The sequence below is a fragment of the Uranotaenia lowii genome, chromosome 3, assembly GCF_029784155.1.
Source record: "Uranotaenia lowii strain MFRU-FL chromosome 3, ASM2978415v1, whole genome shotgun sequence".
Taxonomy (NCBI): Eukaryota; Metazoa; Arthropoda; class Insecta; order Diptera; family Culicidae; genus Uranotaenia; species Uranotaenia lowii.
The window spans coordinates 196715662-196739779 of NC_073693.1; the positions used below are offsets into that span (position 1 = coordinate 196715662).

A 24118-nucleotide genomic window follows, 5' to 3' on the forward strand; every position below is an offset into this window, starting at 1 on the left:
TTTTATAGAAGTGTGACATGTAAGAGATTTACTCTCTGGAGCCACCATCCAATGTGTTCGGTCTAATAAATTTTGTTCATATTTTCAATGTTTAATATAATTTTACCTATAACTCCATTTAGAGCTTCAACAATGTGGAATCTTCCTCAGTTTTTTTGTGGTCGCAAGAAATCGCCATAACTTCCTCACCGACGAACTCAATATAGTCAGAACAATCCTTTAGATGTATGTTGTGCAAGATTGAACGAAATAACTAATGAATTTGGTTTTAATATGTCGAAATCTGTGTTTACATCTAAGATAGAATAGTTCAATTTCTGTAAATAATTTAAAGCATCTGCAAAGATTGTTAACCCTTCATTTCATGATTTTCTATATGTCGTTAAAAATCATTTCAAACAGTTGCAAATGATGTACATTAAGAAATTGTTGCAAATTTGTTACTTTAAATTGTTAATAATAGTTAAAATTGTTAAAAATAAATATTAAAATAAAAACTTTTTTTAAATCGTTTATTTACGTGGAAATTTTTGTAAAACCGTGTTCATATAGTGGTATGATATGGTGATTTGCCAATCATTGTCCTCTTACCCATTGTTGCACGGAATGACTAAAATTGTCAGTATTTCAGCTGTTTTTTCAAATTTTTTCCAAAAATAATACTGAATGATTTTAATTGGAATGTTTACCGATGAAATGAGGCTTTTAACTATATTTTCTCCCGTTAAATATGAAACTAACGACAGTTTTAATTCTTCTTGTTTTCTTTGCGCGGTTTTTGCGCTAACTCTTAACCAAAACCTTTAGATTCCTTCCCCGGCAAATAAGGTTTGTCTGACGTCACACATTTTTCGTATCCGATTTTATTTACGAACCATTTGGCGAACAATTTTAACACCAGGATTTTGGAAAAAAATTGCGATCCATACATAACCAGAGAAAATACAATTGGTATTAAAAAAAATAAATTTAGTGTTTTTGATAGCTAATTTGAAAGCTGTTTAATCTAAGGCGCCAGATTTTTTTCAGCACGTATCCGAGCCGGAAAAACCAGGCATTTTTATATAAAAATCTGGCAAAATCCGGGCATTTCTAAATTGACGACCAAAAATCCGGGCAAATTTTGTCAAAACCCAGATATTAAATCATGATAAAAAAAAAATGAAGAAATTTCATAGACAGATTTAAATCGTGTATTAAGCTTCCAAAAAACTTTTCATGATTGTTTTGACAAAATATGGTCAAAAAAATTTGTTTGATATGCCAAATAAAGTGAAAAATCCGGGCAAAATTCGGGAATTTTTCAATGAAATCCCAAATTTTGTATTAAATATCCGGGCAACCTTAGTTTAATCGTAAGATAAAAATAAAATATCACAATTAACTGCTTTGCATAGCCAATGAGTTTGTTGATTTATAACCTTCGCAAAAACATGTCATGAAATTATTGAAAGCTCTAGCAAGTAAAGCCTGCAATTTTACAATACTTTTCAATGGATTCCGATTTTTTTTAATGTTGAAGTTGAAATGCTTATGACCTTTTTTGTGAAATACTTTGCTTTTTCAAATCTAATGTTGTTTTAAATTGAATTCGTCTTAGTAAATCTTCATACCTGAAAATGATCACATTTTTCTTGTTTTTTTTAACTATTAAGTTTAGTAATTTCTGTGCTCTAATTAATTGTTTTTCACTCAGAATTTTCATATTTAAGCACTCAATATTGATTTTCAATAATTTAATCTTAATTAAAAGACATTTTATATTTCCATATATTTTTTCTATAATACAAATACTAAAATTGAAGCTTTAAGATTGTTAAACTCGTTGAAAAACATATCCATGTATTGAAAAGTCGGGTAACTTGCAATGTCTGAAAAGTGTTAAAGTCACTTAAACTGCTTTGGCTTTGAGGGACAACTTTTTCATCAGATTTATTGTGAGATCCTTTATCCCGAGCATTCACTCAACATTTTATGCGAAGAATCTAAAGATTGTTCTAAAAAAAACCCTGTTACCCGAATTTCGAGACAACAAATCTCAAAGAACCGAAATTCATGCCAACAGCGAACCGATTGCTTTTGATAATAATATTGTCAAAATATTGTACAGTAGGCAAACTTCGACCCCAAATCACAAAAAAACTCGAAGTCGAAAGTTGGAAGATCCGAAATATTACTTATCATTTACAATTTTCTCAGAAATTCAAATCTGCCGTCGAGCTAGACCGGAGACATTTGAGTGAAGCTTTATTTGGCTCTTATCATTCAGAAAAATAAACAGTCATAACTACGTGAAACTTAATTTGATCAAAACAGTTTTTCAACCGAAAAATTATTCGGAAAGATTTCAATGTGAAATGAATATTTCTTGAAGATTGATGAAATGCTACAGAGGTTACATTCATAACAAATAATCATTTAAGAGGAGAAATCACCGTGAATTTGTTTTATGAAATGAATTTGCGGCTTTATCGGTGAGGGTTAAAGAGTTGAAATGAAAGACGGATAGAATATCAGAAGAAAATTCTAAGGTGGTGAAAAGAGCGAAGAGCATTTGAAATAGAAGCTTGACCACATACTAAATTCTTTGTCCCACACCAATTAACTGTATTGAAGAAGTAGTACCCAATAGAGAAGGCACTACGTTTTTCGATACAGTTAATTATGGATGGTTCGACCGCCATGTGAGTGTGCACATGTGCCGAACGGACAAAAAATTTAGCATGTGGTTGCTCTGTTAAGTCTTCTATTGTGCGATATCGTTCCATCGATGGCTAGGTAGATTTCTTATTTTCGTTTTGTGCGGATGTTCCAACTGGATTGAGTTGTCGCATACGGTCAACGGTCAGAAATCTTGGCCTAACTATTTTCGATTATCGGAACGATGTTTTGTAATTGATTTTATAGCCGAATTATTTTTATTATTTAAGAGGAGAAATCACCGTGAATTTGTTTTATGAAATGAAACGGTGATTTCTCCTCTTAAATAATAAAAATAATTCGGCTATAAAATCAATTACAAAACATCGTTCCGATAATCGAAAATAGTTAGGCCAAGATTTCTGACCGTTGACCGTATGCGACAACTCAATCCAGTTGGAACATCCGCACAAAACGAAAATAAGAAATCTACCTAGCCATCGATGGAACGATATCGCACAATAGAAGACTTAACAGAGCAACCACATGCTAAATTTTTTGTCCGTTCGGCACATGTGCACACTCACATGGCGGTCGAACCATCCATAATTAACTGTATCGAAAAACGTAGTGCCTTCTCTATTGGGTACTACTTCTTCAATACAGTTAATTGGTGTGGGACAAAGAATTTAGTATGTGGTCAAGCTTCTATTTCAAATGCTCTTCGCTCTTTTCACCACCTTAGAATTTTCTTCTGATCTTCTATCCGTCTTTCATTTCAACTCTTTAACCCTCACCGATAAAGCCGCAAATTCATTTCATATAACAAATAATCCCAATTCATGAAAAAGATATTCAAAGTAAATTAATTTTGAAAAGATTTATTCAATGAATCAGACGAACGATCTAAAAATTTGGGCCTGGTTGAGACCATTTTAAAGCTTTAAATTGATATTCATTATATTAAAAATCGATCGACTTCCAAGTCGATCGAGGCAATTATTTTGTAAAATCACATCTTTTTCCTTTAAAAAAAGTTTTAAATATCTTTCAGTTCATTCTATGGAATTTCAATGACACAAAATTTTATGTTGGTAGAGCATATTAAGAAAAAGGCTCAACACTGGGCAAATAAGATCAAATAACACTTCACTCAGATGGCCCGGGTTGAATTCAGCGGCAGATTTGAGTTTCTGAGGAAATTTTGCGTGTGATAAATGCTATTCCAGACTTTCAACCGCCGGTTGAAACTTCGTGTTTTTTTCGATTTTGGGTCCGAATTTTCTTATTGTGCATTGAATTGTGCTCCCTCAAAAGGGGCCGTCTCCAAATTGGATTTCATTTGAACTAGAAGTTCTCATAATAAGCTTCCGTAACAAATTTCAGCTTCTTTGACCACATGATGGCTGAGCCATAAGAAGGTTTTTGAAACGTGCAACAAACGTGAAAAAATCGGAGAACATTAGGCACAACATAAAATTTGCCTGTGCAACTATTGGGTACCAACAGGCTGTTTAAATGATTTTTTTTTATTTGTATGTCACTTTTTTCGAACACTTGAACTTCTGGATCTTGTTGACTAATCCTGTATGAGTACAATCGACAAAAAAAAACGAGTGAATTTGGACGAAATGAATAAAATACAGCATAAAAACCAAAATCATGTGCTTAGCTGTGCTACGATTGGCAAATCATCCTAGTTGTGTTTTAAAACCCAGCGTTTTGTTCCAAAGCGTTTTTTTAAATTTTGTTTTGATTTTATTGGCTATTGAAAAACTTATCTGATACAACTGTGTTCAATGTTCACACTTAGGCTCGAACTCGTAGACATCGGCTCAGGAGGCATCTGTCTTGCCAACTGAGCTATATCACAAGCCAAAAAAGGATTGATTTCCACATTTTCTATGGATATAATAACTCACATTCTATTGCATTGACAATAAATCAGCAATAATGATTTCCTACCTGATTCTCTAAGAACTTGGTAAATTTTTGAAACTGTTTAAGGTGTAATTCAAAATCTGCTGTACCTTACTCTCTGGAGCCAGTCGTGAATTGTCTTTATTTGAAAAAAAATCAACGCCTTAAAAAAAGATAGCTTAAAAAAATTAAATGAAGTAAAGTCTTCTGCTAGTTTTTTTTTTAAATATTGTAAACACCGGATTAATATTTGCATGAAGCTTTTTTTATCTAAGAATTTTTTTCAAGCCTCAACAACCTATTTCTATAATAAATTTAGATATTCTTCCTATGATTCTTCTATGATTTTTCTCTAATGCCTCTTTTTTAACTACAGCTTGTATGTTTTCTGTTGCTAACGAAATATTTTTTTCATCAATGTAACTCCAACTACGATAATTAAAAAAATTTAGCATAACTTATAACGAGGGATTGTAAGTCAAGTTTAGCAAAAAATATCGCCTAAATTCAATAATACTTTGCATGACAACAAATTCAAAAACCCTCGATTCCACCATTTAAAGAATTGTTCTCTTCACCAGTTATGGGTTCGGCGATTGATGCGCCTCTGCGCACTGCTGTCGCTGCTATCCGTTTCGCTCAATACGCCGAAAACCTTCGAGCGCTACCCGTTTCTGCAGTACTTTACACTATGCAGCGACATCGTGGTCACGATCCTGTTCACCTCGGAAATGATCGCCAAGATCCATATCCGAGGGTTGATTGGGGTAACATTGTGAGTGGAAGCTGGTTAGAATTCCAGAATAAATTTGAGTGTTTTTTGCAGGGAGATGCTCCATATCTCAAGGATCATTGGTGTCAATTCGATGGGTCGATGGTACTGTTCCTGTGGGTATCTGTTGTGCTTCACGTCTTCGAGATGCTTGGGATAGTACCAAAGTTCCACTACTTTACCATCCTCCGGGCACCGCGACCGCTGATCATGATTCGATTCCTGCGGGTGTTTCTGAAATTTTCGATGCCGAAAAGTAGAATCAACCAAATCTTCAAACGATCCAGCCAACAGATTTACAATGTGACGCTGTTCTTCCTGTTCTTCATGTCTCTGTATGGGCTGTTGGGGGTTCAATTTTTCGGCGAACTGAAAAATCACTGCGTTCTTAACACGACCGAAAAGAAGTGAGCTAACTTCACAGATTTGGTGAAAACTGCTAAGATTAACGTTGAAACTATTTCCAGCACCCTCACAATAAACTCCCTGGCTATACCGGATACATTTTGCTCGACCGATCCTGACTCTGGGTATCAGTGTCCAACGGGTATGAAATGCATGACGATGGATTTTCTATCAAATTACATGCAAGGGTTCACAGGTTTTGAGGACATTGGTAAGCTATTTCATGTTCAAAAATTTAGAAAAATGTGATGTTTAAATATTTTTTTTAAATTTAAAGCAACCAGCATATTCACAGTCTACCAGGCGGCATCCCAAGAGGGTTGGGTGTTTATCATGTACCGTGCCATCGATAGTCTTCCAGCGTGGCGTTCTGCCTTTTACTTCAGCACAATGATCTTCTTCCTGGCGTGGTTGGTGAAGAATGTTTTCATTGCTGTCATTACCGAGACGTTCAACGAAATAAGAGTCCAGTTCCAGCAGATGTGGGGAGTGAGAGGACAAATTCAGAACAGCACCGCCTCACAGGTTTGATTTGCCCTTCTGTAATGTCATGTACGAGATATAAAAATTTAAATATTTCTTTCGCAGATGATAACAGGCGATGATGCAGGCTGGAAATTGATAACCATCGACGAAAACAAACATGGTGGATTGGCCAACGAAACATGTCACACCATTCTGAAGTCGCCGTATTTCCGTCTGCTCGTGATGTCAACCATTTTAGCAAACGGCATCGTAACTGCTTCCATGCATTTTAAACACGACGGCCGTCCACGGAAAGTGTTTTACGAGAAGTATTACTACATCGAAATGGCCTTTACCTTCCTGTTAGATTTAGAGACGCTGTTCAAAATTTACTGTCTGGGCTGGAGAGGATACTTCAAGCACTCGATCCATAAATTCGAGCTGCTGCTAGCAATTGGAACCACCTTACACATCATACCTGGTCTATACCTATCCGGATTTACCTACTTCCAAGTGCTTCGCGTAGTGCGACTCATCAAAGCATCCCCCATGCTTGAAGGATTCGTTTACAAAATTTTCGGCCCAGGGAAAAAACTGGGCTCGCTGATCATATTCACCATGTGCTTGCTCATCATAAGCTCCAGCATATCGATGCAACTGTTTTGCTTCCTTTGCGACTATACCAAATTCGAGAGCTTCCCAGATGCGTTTATGTCTATGTTTCAGATTCTCACACAGGAAGCATGGGTTGAGGTTATGGATGAAACCATGATCCGGACTAGCAAGACTCTCACCCCTCTAGTAGCGGTTTATTTCATTTTGTATCACTTGTTTGTCACACTGGTATGTATCTACTGTTGACATTCTCTTCACCTAGTCAGAGACTTTATCACTGATTCCTTTTTACAGATTGTGTTAAGTTTGTTCGTGGCCGTCATTCTCGATAACTTGGAATTGGACGAGGATATCAAGAAACTGAAACAGCTTAAGTTTCGTGAACAGAGCGCCGAAATTAAGGAAACGCTCCCATTTCGTTTGAGAATATTTGAGAAATTCCCAGATTCCCCCCAAATGACAATTCTGCATAAGATTCCAAACGATTTCACGCTTCCCAAGGTTCGTGAATCGTTCATGAAGCAGTTTGTGATCGAAATGGACCCTGAAGACCCCTCCTACAGCGAAGGCTATCAACGACCCATGTCAGAATGTTGGGAATCCAAGGTAGTTTACCGGAAACAGAAACCCGTCAATGTGATGAACAAAACTGCCAAAGTGCGTTCTGTAGGAAGTAGCCTACGAAAACTGGCAATTACGCACATCATCAACGATTCCAACAACCAACGACTAATGCTGGGCGATTCTGCTATGATTCCGGTTGCAGGTGGTAAATCCGGTCTCAAACCGCAAGGAACTATAACGCAAACCAAAGCCTGGAGAGTGGATCAGAAGAAGTTTGGTTCACGGTCAATTAGAAGGAGTGTACGAAGTGGCTCAATCAAACTGAAGCAAACCTATGAACATCTGATGGAAAATGGCGATATAGGAGCAGCTAGTAGGGTAACATCTTCCCGAGCTAGACCGCATGATTTGGATATCAAAATTTTGCAAGCGAAGCGACAACAAGCTGAAATGAGAAGGAATCAGCGGGAGGAAGATCTGAGGGAAAACCATCCTTTTTTCGATACCCCCCTTTTTGCAGTCCCAAGGGAAAGTAAGTTCCGAAAAATTTGTCAACGAATTGTTCACGGGAGATACGATGCAAGGTTGAAGGATCCGCTTACGGGAAAGGAACGGAAGGTCCAGTACAAAAGTATGCAGTAAGTATTTTGTAATATTTTTTATGTGATGAAATTGTCATTAGTAAGGCTGGTATTCTATAAACTTTATCCAATTATTTTTAAAAATTTTTGAACACTGTTGTCAAACACTCAAGTTGATATGTAAAATATGAGATCATTTGGATGATTCCTCAATTAACGCATCGATTTTCAATTTTGTATGGAAATTTTTGCATATTTATTCATCAAGAAATTAAAATAACCTTCAAATAACGTTTCTTTTCGATTATTGTTTCAATTCATTCTTACGTTGTGTGGTGGGAGACTGGGGTGAACGACTGAAACATTAGGGTGCTGTCCGAGTCGCTTACAGCTCGTGTAAACTTGGATAACGAGGTGAGCATAATCAGCGAAAGAGGATTGCACTCGGAAACTGAACTGAAAACAGTGCTGTTTTCTCCAAGCTGTTTGTTGTTTGGGAGGAGCCGACCAACCATGCCAACAACAAAATATAGTTCGTTTCTATGTTTAAGTTGAAAAATTGGCTGTTTTCAAATAAAACAATTTGTTAGCCCTTCGTTTCATGAAAACAAATTAGCAACAATTTTCACGATATCTACCTACCTACCTAAGGGTCCGGCGCTGATTGATCGACGCATAGGGCTGAGATAAAGGACCTCCACTGCTGGCGATCCGCAGGCAGCGTCTTCACTTGCTGCCAGCCAAGGTTCTCGTCAACTGTGCGGATTTCAGCGGCTAGACCGCCACGAGCTTTTTGGCCTGCCTATTCTTCGATGCACATCTGGATTCCAGTCAAGCGCCTCTCTGCAAATCTCGTTTTCATCTCTTCGCAGCGTGTGCCCAATCCATCTCCACTTACGTTCCCGAATCTCGATTTCTAGCGCCTTTTGATGACACCGGCTATGAAGTTCAACGTTTGAGATGCAGTTGCCAAGCCACCAAGCGCGGATGATGTTCCGCAGGCAGCGATTCACAAAAACTGGCAGTTTTCGCGTTCGTCACCGCATATGTGCACCAAGTTTCACACCCGTACAGCAATACGGATTTGACGTTTGAGTTGAAGATTCGGATCTTAGTTCGTAGAGAGATCTGGCGTGAGCGCCAGATGCTTCGGAGGCTCGCAAACGCAAATCGGGTTTTTCTGATCCGGGTTTCGATGTTTTCTTGGTACCACCATCAGGCGTAATCTGGCTACCAAGGCAATCTGTTGTCCAGCTACCACGAAATTGGAACGATTTTCTGTGTTGATTTCCATCGACTTGGTCTTTCCGACATTGATTTTGAGACCTGCTGCCTTGGAGCTTTCGGTGAGGTCGTCGAGTTTGCTCTGCATGTCTTGTTGTGTTTGGGCGAGCAAAACAATATCGTCTGCCAGGTCAAGGTCGTTCAGTTGCTCAATTGCTGAAGGATTCCACGGCAATCCTCGGTTTGGTCTACAGTCAATCGATCCAGTCAAGATCTCATCCATTACGATGAGAAAAAGCAGCGGTGACAAAATACATCCCTGTCTCACTCCAGCAGTAACCGAGATTGGTTCGGACAAGACACCGTCGTGCAAGACCTTGCACGAAAATGCCTCGTACTGTGCTCCGATGAGATTGACTAGTTTCTCTGGGACCCCTCGTCGTCTAAGAGCAGCCCAGATGTTTTCGTGGTTCAGTCGGTCAAATGCTTTTTCGAAATCAACGAACACCAGCAGAAGAGAGTCCTGGAATTCGTTGATTTGTTCCAGTATTATTCGTAGCGTTGTGGTGTGGTTCACACATGATCGTCCGGATCGGAATCCAGCTTGTTGCCGTCGGAGTGTAGCGTCGATTTTCTCCTGGATCCTGTTCAGGATCACTTTGCAGAGTACTTTGAGGGTTGTACAGATCAAAGTTATGCCACGCCAGTTACCGCACTCTGTCAGGTCTCCTTTCTTCGTGAGCTTTACGAGGATACCCTGCACTCTGCACCCAGTTGGCCGGGAATGTTGCAGTATCCCAAATGTCAGCGAAAAGACGGTGCAACATTTGTGCTGACAAGGCAGGGTCGGCTTTGAGCATTTCAGCAGGAATGCAATCGATTCCAGGCGCTTTGTTGGTTTTCATGTCCTTGATTGCCGCTTCTATTTCAGCCAGCGAAGGCGCTTCCGAGGTGACGCCATTAATGCGACTTACTGTGGGCGCCTCGAGCTGCGGGTTCTGTTGGCCATTGCTATTTGTAACTCGGAAGAGTTGTTCAAAATGCTCAGTCCAACGCTTGAGCTGATCTGTTCGATCTGTCAGCAGCTGACCTGCTCGGTCTTTCAGCGGCATTCTTTTCACGATGGTGCATAGATTTAGGGGTATTAGAAATAATGAAAGAAAAATCCGAAAATTTTTGTGCTGAAAATCCGTAATACACTGGAGTCAACTTGAAGGAACATTTTTCAACACTGTTTTGCATTTGCCCAAAGGTTTAATAAGATCTGAATAAAAAGCTAAAATAAAAACCAATGTGTAACGCAATGCTTGATAGTATGTTTTGTTGTAATTAAGCACTTTCTGGTAAATTTTTTTGCAAGATGTCTGTTTTGTTTTCTAGATGTCAATGACTTCGATGTAGGGGAACTGAGTAAAAATGCGCACAGGCGGCAAGAGGCGCCATTTTCAGTATTTTACTAAACAAGCATTTATGAAAATGCCAGTTTGTCCTATTTACACTATTATGCGTTCATAAACATTTGTGGTCCTTCAAAGTTTGCTATATTTTCTAAATTTGACGAAAAAAAATTTAGGAGGATTTTTCTTGAAATTTTTCAACTTTTCTCGTAAGGAATTACGGCATGTAAAAGCAAAAAAAAAAATCACCTTTCCTCTAATGATGAACATTGATCGTAACATTCATCAAACAACGAAAAAATTCCTTATTCAATTATTTATTTATTTAACGATTTTTAATAAACATGTCGAGGCAGGGTGAAGCCCGCCATGTCCATTTATCTATAGAAGCATGTTTTATATTTGTTCAAATTTATGTGCATCACAACACTTTTAAAGAAACGTCTATGTTGAATTGGAGAACATAATTTGAATATAAAAGGAAATATTTGAATTTCTTGAATTTCATAAAGATTTAATTGACTATTCACACGAATGTCAGTATATCTGGGAGCACTGCACGTAGCAATATATTTTCCCATCTGTGAAATGGAAGTGTTTTTACTTATCTTGCAAACACTTTCGGAGGCCCTTGAGCTTGAGCTTAGCTTGAGCTTAGATAAACCGTACATTTCAGTAGTTGCTACTCCGTGATTGACAAGAACCATCAAAATTGCACATAGATCCAAATAAATGGGGCTTAGGATTAGCTTACCATTTTCTGTGTGCACGTTTCGAAGGTTCCTTATCTTATATGGTCAATAACGGCGCCGGCCACGTCCTTACGGTTCATCGGGGAAAGGGAAGGATTGTTAGTTCGACTTCCGTTGCTACTAGAGACCGAATACACCTCTAAATCTCCACGGTCGTCACAGGAAGGGTGGTTTGTTAGTGGGGAAGGTAAATAAGATCTGGATTCCCTTTGGGAAGGGATGTGATCAAAGCAAAGTTAAAAATCGTCGCGTCGCACACTATCAAGTACATCGCGTTTTTTTTTAGAGAAAGAACGTCCTAACGTGGCATTGTCATACTCGTACAATGTACCGGTGCAACTCACCGAATTTTACCGCGCGCTTATAACGAGAAGAGCAAAACATCCTAACGTGGCATTGGCATACACATTTAGCACCGGTGCAATTCACCGAATTTTATCACGAGTAAAAACGTTCTAACGCATTATGCAAACGGGGAGAAGAAGAGAAATAAATTGGAATTTTGTATATTGAAATCATCATACACGTACAAAACACTTTTATCGCGCGCTGTAAACCACGAGAAAACATGTCCAAACGCGGCTTTGCAATGTACGTACGAAATAAAACGCGGAAAAATTATCCATCATCGAACGCTGTACAAGCCTTCGATTTCACGGCGGGTAGGCGTCCTACGTACCTAACAATTCACTTCTAACAACTAACTGCCGAACTTAATATCTCTCAAAATCGTAGCAAGAAAATTTAATCTGTCAGATTCACATATTTTAAGCAATTATTAATAATATGGTTCGAGTTTGAATTGAAATGAAAAAAAATACTTATCTTAGTATCCAGTTGTAAGACTTTCCTTAACTTCTGTGGGGAACGGTATCGGGTGAAAATACACAACTCGTCGTCATCAAAAAGCCATAAGGATCATCAAATTTTCATGAACTGGCAGCACAAAAATATTGAGCTTTCTTCAAAAGCGCTGTAGATGCGCCATCTCCATTTGAAATTGATGAGTTTTCGGAAACCCATAACAGCGCCATCTCGGGAAGAAAATTTCTTGAGAAAAAAGGCCTAACAGCGCCATCTTATATCAAAAAATTACTAGCTACTTTTCTAAAGGCTTTTCGAACTGCGGCCATTTTCGCTTCTCACAAAGAAAACAAATCATACAAATATTAAAACATAAATTGCGCTTCACAGATAACACTTTTCACTGGAACTTCACAACTCTTCTGAACACAATATCTTCAAAAATAGCTCCAACAAATAAAACTCAACGAAAAACAATAAATTCACCGTAAAATCAACCTTTTTTTCTTCCTCTTGTGGGAAGTAACGCCATCAACACAGGGCAGAGATGCCAATCCCCCTTGCAAACACTTTCGGAGGCCCTTGAATCAATAAACACGTATTAAACGTAAACCGGCGCACATATGTGCACTCTGCCCCAAACGGCATGGAAATCATACTTTTAAAAGCCTTTCAAAATTTAACGATTAAGACGTATATTATTGGTTTGAGTGTTCCTGTTTATATATTTCTGGTGTTTGCCCTAGTGTACCTTCTCAACAGAAATTCTTCCGGAGAATGCATATCCTCACATTTTGTTATGAAAAAGTGGTTTATTTTATTGATAACATCATGTTCCAAAAATGTTTTCGTTCTATTTGTTTTATTTCTGTTGAAAATATCTTTTCTGTTTTAGATACGAATCAAAACTAACCTTCAAGGCGTGTTGGATTATACAATTGTATGTAAATCTTCCAACTTTCTTTTTTTGTTCAAACATCCGCAAAGAGTCAAACCATTATTTCATATGCATCAGAACTAAATTCATTTTTTTAGACAGAAATTGCTACTTTAACTAGCACGAACTAAAAATGGTTTTCATTTTTCAAATCGTTCAATTGGTTTTGATTTGATATCAAGCTGGGTAACATCTAGGCGTCATTCATTAATATGTGCTGTACCAATGAGCTAGAAATCAAGAAGAAAATAATCACATCTAGGCATCATATTGCCACCACGTGCATTGAAAATATGCTTGGTTGAGAAATACGCGCGCAAATATTTCCACAAATCAGTATTCTTTGCCATGGTTACTATCCTCTATAGACACTATAATTTCATATAGTCTGGCAAAGAGAATGACGGGAGCAAATCGAACTGTCATTCGCGGGAGTCAATCGAGCAAACTTTCTAAATATTGGAAAATCATGGTTGAAGTATTGTGATTCACAAAGTTTTTCTGGCTTTTTGATAACATCAACTAAAGTTATTTAGCATAATTTTCACTATTTTTTTCATCAATAAATCTTCAATAGTTTTCAACAGCGATTTCCAGTTGAAGTGACAAAAATAGCATGTAATTTACGAATCTGAGAAACTATTTTTTATTTTGCATCTGGAGAGAGTTATGAAGAGCTTGAACATTATCGTAGAATGCTTGATTGGCTCCGCGCGAATGACAGTTCGATTGGCTCCCGTCATTCTCTTTGCCAGACTATATGAAATTATAGTGTCTATCTATACTATCCTATCTCGACGTTTGCTCGCGACGCCTCGACCATGGAGACGAAAAACAAACCGTCTAAAGGAAAGAAAATCTCGAAAAAATGGAAGCCATGACTTTAATTTGTCTAAAATAACTACAAATTTAATTATTAGGTACGGGCAATTTATGCGACTTTGTGTTTTTTTATTCGATATAAACCGATTCGCATGCCTACAGAATATTCTAAAAATAATTTTATTTGAATCGTTTGGGTCATTTCGGAGGAGTAGTGCTACAAACACCGTTACAAGAGAATTTTTTTATAATAGAAGAAGATAAAAAATTGATTCAAATTTTGAAGATTTTTATTTTGTAAATGAGCAGATAGAGCTTTTTTTTCAACCGTTCGATCGTACTTAACTCTATTGTTTATTTCCTACTTTAATATAACTAAATGAATTATGACTATTTAGGGAAAAATTATAAAGTAAGTATGGTCATTTTCTATAATTTGGTGGCCCGCCACTTTCCACAGTTTTTTAAATTAAAAAAATACTGTTTTTCGAAACAGTCTGAACTCAGGGAAATAAATTTGTTCAAAAATAAATAAATTTTCAAGTGGTAGGTACACTAGAAACGTACAAAAGTATCTCTTTCGTCATTTTCATTATACCTACTACAAATTGGCCCAAAATACCCAACACTCTCCTACCAAACGCTTGAAATAAGTAAATTTAATTACATATTTTGAAATGCAATCCACAAATTAACTTTCATTTTGTTCACAGCAACTTCCTCGGCTTGGTGACCTATTTGGATTGGGTGATGATCTTTGTGACCACCTTATCGTGTATATCGATGATGTTCGAGACACCAGTGAACCGAGTTATGGAGCACGTGACGCTTCAGATTGCCGAATACACGTTCGTCATCTTTATGAGTCTGGAGCTGGCACTGAAAATCCTTGCCGACGGACTGTTCTTCACTCCCAAGGCTTACATCAAGGACGTTGCATCGGTTTTGGATGTGTTCATCTACGTTGTATCGCTAACGTTTTTAATTTGGATGCCGCGCCAAGTGCCAAGTAATTCTTCAGCACAACTTCTGATGATCCTGCGATGTTTGAGGCCGCTGCGAATCTTTACCTTGGTGCCTCACATGCGCAAAGTGGTTTATGAACTGTGCAGAGGCTTTAAGGAAATTCTGCTCGTATCGACACTGCTGATTCTTCTGATGTTCATATTCGCTAGCTACGGGGTGCAACTGTACGGTGGAAGATTGGCCCGCTGCAACGATCCCACCATTTTGAAGAGGGAAGATTGCGTTGGCGTTTTTATGAGACGAGTTTTCGTAACGAAAATGAAGTTGAGTCCTGGCCAGAACGAATCATACCCATCGATGTTGGTTCCACGGGTTTGGGCTAACCCGAGAAGATTTAATTTTGATAACATCGGAGATGCAATGCTGGCTCTGTTCGAAGTTCTATCATACAAAGGATGGATCGATGTACGAGATGTGCTTATCAAGGCGCTGGGCCCCGTTCATGCGATCTACATACACGTATACATTTTCTTGGGCTGCATGATAGGATTGACATTGTTCGTAGGCGTGGTTATTGCCAACTATTCTGAGAATAAAGGAACCGCTTTGCTTACCGTTGATCAGCGACGATGGTGTGATCTCAAGAAGCGGCTGAAGATTGCTCAGCCGCTTCATTTACCTCCACGACCTGACGGACGCAAATTTAGAGCTTTCGTATACGATATAACACAACATATTGCGTTCAAACGCTGCATCGCCATAGTTGTGCTCATCAACAGTATGTTGCTTTCAATAACGGTAAGTTGAATTATAACAGATTACGCATGGTTTGAAGATTAATTATGACGTTTGTATAATTCTAGTGGATAAAAGACGAAACACATACGGAACGTTTGGTGATCGTGAGCACTCTACTGACGTTTGTCTTTGTCATAGAAGTGGTTATGAAGAACATCGCTTTCACGCCTAGAGGGTATTGGCAATCGAGACGGAATCGTTACGATCTCCTAGTCACAGTAGCTGGTGTAGTTTGGATCTTCTTACAAACAACACTGAGAGTGAGTACATATTATTCTTTCAAATGTTTAAATACTTATGAATACAACAACAACAACAACAACAGATAATCAAATAACTTGAATTTCAATCCAAAGCCTAACAGTAATTTAAACACTTTTGGGCTTGTAGGGCTGTAGTCGACACAGTAACACAACAACACTGTTTGTATGTACAACTTATACTTAATTTGTAAAAAAATGTGAAGGCGAAACTTGGACGCCTGGGAACCGTCTCGCCTATTGCTTCTAAATCTGAAGATCAAACACAAAATACGCTAGCCAGCTCATCTCGTTCTTGTGTTTTTATTTATTTTCAGAGCGATTTATCATATTTCATTGGTTTTATGGTTGTCATATTGCGATTTTTCACAATAACTGGCAAGCATACGACCTTGAAAATGTTGATGCTCACAGTCGGTGTCTCAGTGTGTAAATCCTTCTTCATCATCTTCGGCATGTTTTTGCTGGTATTTTTCTACGCCCTGGCCGGAACAATCCTGTTCGGCACGGTGAAATATGGCGAAGGAATCGGCCGGTAAGTATACACTGCTGTACTTAAAAAAACAGAGACTCTTTGATTTTCCTTAAACGCACAATACTCTATCGGATTTAAATGCACTTCACATAACCATGAAAGCAAAATTCACTCTGCAACAAAACGCACTCACGGGAAACCCACTGCGAGTAGGAAATTGTTTGGTGAACCAAACCAGAACCGTCCCGGAAAAAAGTTTGGATTGCAAATCTCGTTCTGGATGAGTATGGTGATCCGTACGGGACATACTCGGTGCACCTGGAAAACATCGGTCTAAAGCTCGTTGGTTCATTAAACAATTTCTGAGTTTCAATGTTAGCCGGGTGAGTCTTGTTTAGCCAGTCCCATTTAACTTATTATGAGTTTGATTTTCGGAATTGACACCTTTACGTTCGTTGCATTTTCAATCTGCTTCCCCCTTTGGGAGACATAAATATAATGGATTTAAAATATGGGAACAGAATTTATTCAGTTTCTATAAATTTTATCAAATTATTTCTCTAGGTTATCTGGTTCATTTTGAATACTTAAAAATGCATTGAGTGCATCTGAAAGCTGAAATAAGATTTTAAGTGTCTGATCGTTTAAGAGTAGGGAGAAATATGTCGATTTCAAGTCGGTAAAGTCAAATTGACACTTCAGAATTGATTCCATAATCAAGTATTTCGAGGTCCAAAAAAATTTGGGGATGTCAAATGACAATCTAAAGGGCGAACACAAAATTATTGCGACACCGAAAATGTCATGCCAATTTTCTTACAATATTTAGAATCAACCTAAAATATTGGGGTATTTACATATATTTAAATCAAAAATATAAAGAAAAGTTAATCGATGGAGCCTTAAGTCTAAAATTGAACGCATTTTCGCTTCATACCCTCCACCAAAGTCTTTACAGTGTCTTCCGGTACCAGTTTCTCAGTTTTTTCCATTTTCTTAAAATGTCCTTCTCGTCTTTTACTGTCTTCTTGCGCTTCCGAAGTTCCCTCCTCAATATAGCCTAGTACTGCTCCACCGCTTGGATAGTTTGGCGGAATCACGTCCTTTTTAACAAAATGGACAGACTTGGCCTCATACCACTCCAGGACACTTTTAAAATAGTGGCATGATGTCAAATCTGGCTAAAATAGCGGAGCTTCGTTGTACTGCTGCAAGAACGGCAGTACAACGGCTTTAATCATCCGCTTCACCTTTCCCTGCGTCCTTTTGTTCTGCGGTCCCAGTTTTCTTCCAACGCCCGTGGTCCAACGTCTCCAACACTCTGGAGACGGTTGAATGGTGAATGTTCAACATTTTTCTCAACTGCCGGCGCGACAGTTAAAGAAATTCCAGGTGTTCGGAAAGCATTTGTTGTCTCGACTCGCGTTGGTTCACCTTTATTTCAGGCATGTTAAAATTGCGCAATTGGCATATTTGCAGATCGATTCTATTTCGTTAAAATCAAACTGAAATGATGCTATCGGTAGGTTCAACTCGGAAAGCATCAGTAATACAGAATTTGTTTTCTCCCCTCGTTCAGTGTTCCACTGTATCCGATAAAAACAAACACAAATCGTCTCCAGTGTATTGCTACCTCACTCACACGATCTCTCGCAACACTGACAAAATTTTCGGGGCAACACCGCCCGATGACAGTGCAACACCAGGTCAAAACCAGTGCAACACTATCCGGATAAACAAACAGTTTGACAGCACCTAAAGGATGCCCCAGTGCAACACTAGTGCAACACGGCTTAAACAAATACGGTAAAAAAAATTACCGAACTCGGTAATTTTCGTTTACTGTGTACGCATGTCTGCTGAATTTTCGTTGAATCGAAAAACACGACTTCGAGTTTGACAGCATGTAAACAATACACATCAATGAGAAAGTGTGCAAAATTTGGTTGATTTTTACCCAATGGTAAATAAGTTATGCCCTGTTGAATGTGTCGCCATAAAATCATGTTCGCCCTTTAATTCCACTAATGGAGACGATTTTCGATCACCGCTAATTGTTATTATTAATTTTGGTAGATATTTTTCGGTGAAAATATCAACCAAAATCGATCATATTAATTAAATTAAGCATCGTACATTGAAGTCCTGTTCGTAAAACTTTACCTATAGTTCTTTTTATTAGTTCCAAAGTATTTAAAAGCATAATTTAATTCAGCATTAGCACTTTACAACTCCACTTTTTGTTTGACCTCTTGTAAATATACATTTAACGGTTCAAACGAGATTGTATTATTTAATTAAAATGAGTTTGCAAAATACAAGTATAAATAAAACTACAAGTTTTCCACATGTATGAGTTCGCAAGCGATAAAGAGTTATATCTTAATGAATCAATTCCAATCGTGGTAAAGTAAAAAGGAACCTCTATAATATTGGATTTTTATAACTTCTCAATTATGCAAGCTAAATGCAAGCGTAAAAAAATCTAAATTGATTTTCTTTAAAATTTAAAATTTAAAATTTGTGCAATTGAAAATCATTTAACTTAAACTTTGTTTATCGATTTATTGTCCATGTTCATCGATAGCTGTATTCATTTTAGATTTAGAAAAGCGCAACATTTCAGTGGATAAAATAATTAGATCTGAATGACTTGAAGATATTGTAACGAATCCATCGATGTTCGATAGAAAAAATGTCTTTCAAAAGCACTAAAAAAAATAAGCACTAAAAAGTTTTCAATTCATCGTGCAAAAACAGATGAAGTTCATAATATATACCTATCTTAGCATAACACATGTGGAATTGCGTAACTGTTGGCAGTTCAAATTGAAAGGCTTAACACATTAAGGGCAAAGCCTAAAAACATCAAAATTTGGCATCCTCTATCTCAGAAACCACTGGACCAAATTCTTTAAATAAAGTTTCTTTGAGTTATCGAAAGTACTGTATACAATCTTTTAGAATGAAGTTTCTTTATAAAATATATTACATTTCAATTATGCTGTGAAGCGCACAAGCATCAAGCGAAAAAAGAACATTCAAAACCACATCTAAGGTATGGGAAAATACTATTTTTTCTTACCACACCTTTTAAGGAAAATGATTATAAAGTAATATGAATTTGTTGTAGTATTGATCAATTATATAAAAAAAATATTGACATTTGTAGAACGTTGTTTCAAAAGCACAAAAATAAAAACTGCACTTCAATATTGAATTTGCACTTCTATCACGAAATATATCACCAATTTTTTTAAAAGTAATATCACTGTTAGTAAGGTTAGCAAACTAAACAATTGCAGCTTTAGTTGTAATTTACAAAGATTTTTCTTTTCATTCAAAGAAAAGATGTTTATGCCATCTTTTTTAGTCGTTCTGAGATCCAGATTTTAATAGAACTGCACTCAATTTCTAGTGCTTTTAACTACATACATGCGGAAGCTCAAATCATTTAGTAAACCTCAAACTAAGATTTGCTTTTGATATGTAAATTTAAATCTTATGGCTTCAATGGAAATACCGGATGTTTATGAGACGCATCTATGTAAATTGGAAATTAATAAAAAACTGTTACAATTTACATAAAGCTAAAAGGTGGATTAGTCATTAAAATCACTTCTGTTGAAAATGCGAGGGTGACATTAAAGATCTGCTTTTTCTTAATACTTAAACATTTCAAAACTTAGAAATGATCAAATCCAGCCAACTGAATGTTCAAGAAGGGTGAGTAAAAGACTTCGATTGGTGGAGATCAGGCTGTTTTAGGGCTTCTGTGGCAAAGATATTAGGCTGCCAAACTAACCGAATATTATTCCAATGGTCCACCCCGTATGATCTATCTTGGAGGAAAAATTCACAGCTACACTCAGTACTGTAGATAGACGCTTCAAAAATGACACTGAAGCTGGCATGAAATGAACTTACGGTTAAAAAGTATTCGAGCATAGCCAAATACATCCACAGGCAACTGAAGAATGTATGGAGTTCGAAAAAAGACATTTTGAACAATTTTTGTTGTTAGTTGTTATGGCCAAGGTTCCAAAAAATTTTACTAATCGTTAAGTTGGTTTGAGTTTATTACGTAAGAAACAGTTTCGAAGTAAAGTAAAAAAAATTACAAAAAACGAGAACCTTATTGTAACCCTATATTTTCCGAGATGTTTTGCTGAGTTTAACATCTCTAAGCCACCTAAGGACGCAACGTTTTTAACGAACAGAGTTCAACCATTTTTCTTCGAAAAACATAAGTCTTATGCCGTATACGTTTTCACCACTCGATAGTGTTGCACCGTCCCGGCCAAAAGCGAGCATGAATCGAATTTTTCCCTCACTTATAGATGGTGTGCGTGATATCGATAATGCCAAATGTAAACATCAAGTTGTTATGCCATATTCGTTTTCAACCTGGTGGTCCACCGGTTGTGCACTAAGTGCTGTCAAAGCGTTTTTTATATGAAGATGACAGCAGATGGTGCACAACCGGTTGGCCACCAGATGAAAACGAATACGGCATTAAAATCCCTCACCAGCTGATATTTGTTTTCGCTTCCATGCGTGTCAGAATTCACGATAGTACTGGTGAGAGTACAACACTGAATATTTTCAGAGTGTACCACCGTCCACGTTTTGGTGCACTGCCAGTCGACCACTCATCGTGAAAACGAGCACGAAGACAGCAAAAAGAGCTCTACCACTAGCATCGGTGCAAAACTGAACGAAAACGAATACGGTATTATTTTACCTACAATTATGATTATTACGTCTGAAAAGGATCCAAATTCTTACAAGAAGCTTTGAATTGTGAACATTTTCTAATTCTCTGAGTTAAAAATCATAGGAGAAATCAGCTGTTTATCATTCACCAATCAAGTTTAAATTTTAGCGAAATGAAACGAGCGTACGTATCCAAAAACAACTAAACAGTATGTTCTCTAAACATAATCTAATTTTTTCTTAAAGTTTCGTAATCTCTTCATTAGCTTGTTGATTTTAGATTTCTACCATTTTTAACAAAACAATGTCAGTTTGCCCTATAACCTTGCATATCGTTCAAGTCGTTCGGTGGTATTGTTTTTATTCTTTATCGATGTCGTGTTTTCATACTTTTAACAACCATATCGAAAACAAAATCAAACCAAAACATAAGTCATGATCTTCTTTTTAGTCCTCCAATTCTAACACAGAAGCAAACAATCTAGAAACAAATCGTAACTCGCATGTCGGAATGCATTTCTTTCATCAATTTGCCGAAATGTACAAATTATGCTCCTAATTTTTCTTCGATTCGTGATTGTTGTTTTCAAATACGCTTCCTTCATACTCTAGATATAACATCTTTTCTCACATTTTAATCCCTTTTTACAATATCTGTTTATACAAATCAGTTATTACAATAAAAAAACAAAATAAACGTGGTTTTCTAAAAAGGATCGAATGCTCTTTTCATTGCTTCCAATTTTTTGTCAATGTGATAGAGAAAAATTTAAACTTTGTGATCTAATCGAGTTCATGTTTACTACTACCAGCGCTAGTATGTATCCATTTTATTGTTTCAAAATTTTTAAACATATTAGAACGCCTTACTTTTGCTATTAAACTATAAACAGCCGATTAGATGTCTTAATGCAGTAGGATGTCACTTGTTCGATAATTTCTGTTATACTTGCTAATAAATGTTGTGTATTTTTTGTTCGTTAACATTGGACAACCCTTTGCTAGCCGAGCCAATTTTGGATCACCAGTTACTGGAGTGGCCATGTTGTTCCGGATCGTTACCGGAGAAGATTGGAACAAGATTATGCATGACTGTATGGTTCAGCCTCCGTATTGTACGCCAGCAGCAAACTACTGGGAAACGGACTGTGGAAATTTTACCGCCAGTTTGATCTACTTCTGCACCTTCTATGTCATCATTACGTACATCGTGCTAAACTTACTAGTGGGTGAGTATTTAATTTTAAGAATTTTGTCATCTTCTTTTATTTAACGCGTAATCTATCGCCCCACATTGCAGCTATTATCATGGAGAACTTTTCCCTGTTTTATTCGAACGAAGAAGATGCATTACTATCGTACGCCGATATAAGAAACTTTCAGAATACCTGGAATATTGTCGACATTCATCAGCGTGGAGTGATCCCCGTTCGAAGGGTGAAATTTATTCTACGGCTGCTAAAGGGACGCCTCGAATGTGATCCTCAGAAAGATCGACTTTTATTCAAGTACATGTGCTACGAGCTGGATAAGCTACACAATGGCGAAGATGTCACTTTCCATGATGTTATTAAGTAAGAGTTGTAAATTGAAGAAAACTCTATACATTTAATATCGACCATTTTCCGTTTTATTTTTCAGTATGCTTTCATATCGATCAGTGGACATCCGAAAGGCTCTCCAGTTGGAGGAACTCTTGGCAAGAGAAGAGTTTGAATACATTATTGAAGAAGAAGTCGCAAAACAGACGATCCGAACATGGTTAGAAGGATGCTTGAAGAAAATTAGAGCCAACAATATAACGGTAAGAGTTTTTTTCCATTTCAACCATTATATTTGAAAATGTTATCAATTTGGAATGAAATAACGATTTTTTAACCCTTGAATCTGTTTCCTGTGTTCTTTTTTATGAAATTCTTATTTATAGGTTGAAATTAAAGAGTTTAAGCTTTCATTTCAAGCGATTGAAAATTTTCGCATAAAGTCCATCTCAACAATCTCAGGATTTGTCTATTTATGTTTAGTAGAGCTTGGCTGTGCCTAATAATACTGTAGAGTAGGTATTCTAGAGGGTTTTATAATAGTTAAAACCGTTAATTTTAAAAATGTTTCACTCCGCTTTCCCTTTCTTCTCAATAAGGATTTTTTTATCAGTTGATCACCCAGGTGGTATTAATCCTTTTTACGGATTGCATTCCAAGGCACGGCGGGCAGTACGCTACTCTGGGTCCATGGGTGCAATTGGTCGACTCTATATACTATGTACCCCTACGCTATAAAGTCCACCTGTGGCCTCTGGCCATAATTCCCATCCGGATCTGCAACGAAGGCAAGACCCGTGATGGGAGACCATACTCGCGCAAAGCGTTCAACGGCAATACTCGTTTATACTACTCCAGCAGCGAAGTCCGGCCTTTACTCGTTACTAGAGGCTCGCTTGGTTTCCACGATTATCGTGCGCTCCGCCTTTGTTCAAGACCACTGCTAGAGACCAATGACCTCTCCTCTACCGACTCGAGATCTTGGCTCCGCTTGGTTTGGCTCGAGGCCCACTCCTCTTTGCCCGTCCGTGTGCTGAATCGAGAGCAGCTTATTCTGGACACGCGCCTCTCACAGCACACGTCCGGGGCTTTAGGAAACTACTCGGATGATTCCCGCCGAAGACGTCATCCTACGCCGACTCGAGTGAATCACCCGCCGACGACGTGAAGTCATTCTACCCGAGACTATTCTGCGGCGTGAATACTCATCCCCTTACGAGTTCAACTGCGAAGAAGGTTAAGTTTTATCCCCACAGCTTCCGTCGTAGGGAGCACGTTTTACTCGGATACTCCGCGGCGGTGGAGGTATCCTACACAACGTTCGCGATGTACCTAACAGGTCTGCTTTACTGCTAGAATCGTACGCACACTACTCGAAGGCCCCCCGCCGAAAGGGCATTCTATTCCGACCGTGGTCCGGTATTCATCCTTCCTTTGACTGGCAACTTTGAGGCTGGCCATCCT

The 24118-nt window shown here is 37.8% G+C and overlaps 1 protein-coding gene across 2 annotated transcripts in view; it reads left to right on the plus strand.

Annotated features, from left to right (window-relative positions):
* Window positions 1-24118, plus strand: part of LOC129758655 (sodium leak channel NALCN) — a 33502-nt gene that overhangs the window by 3749 nt on the left and 5635 nt on the right. For both annotated transcript variants that reach the window (XM_055756218.1, XM_055756219.1), the window contains 12 exons: window positions 5142-5327; window positions 5387-5739; window positions 5800-5948; window positions 6015-6262; window positions 6326-7045; window positions 7112-8019; window positions 14612-15662; window positions 15728-15922; window positions 16240-16457; window positions 22119-22342; window positions 22414-22687; window positions 22755-22917. In XM_055756218.1, the coding sequence (XP_055612193.1) occupies window positions 5142-5327; window positions 5387-5739; window positions 5800-5948; window positions 6015-6262; window positions 6326-7045; window positions 7112-8019; window positions 14612-15662; window positions 15728-15922; window positions 16240-16457; window positions 22119-22342; window positions 22414-22687; window positions 22755-22917 (4689 nt within the window). The remainder of the gene's footprint in view (window positions 1-5141; window positions 5328-5386; window positions 5740-5799; window positions 5949-6014; window positions 6263-6325; window positions 7046-7111; window positions 8020-14611; window positions 15663-15727; window positions 15923-16239; window positions 16458-22118; window positions 22343-22413; window positions 22688-22754; window positions 22918-24118) is intronic.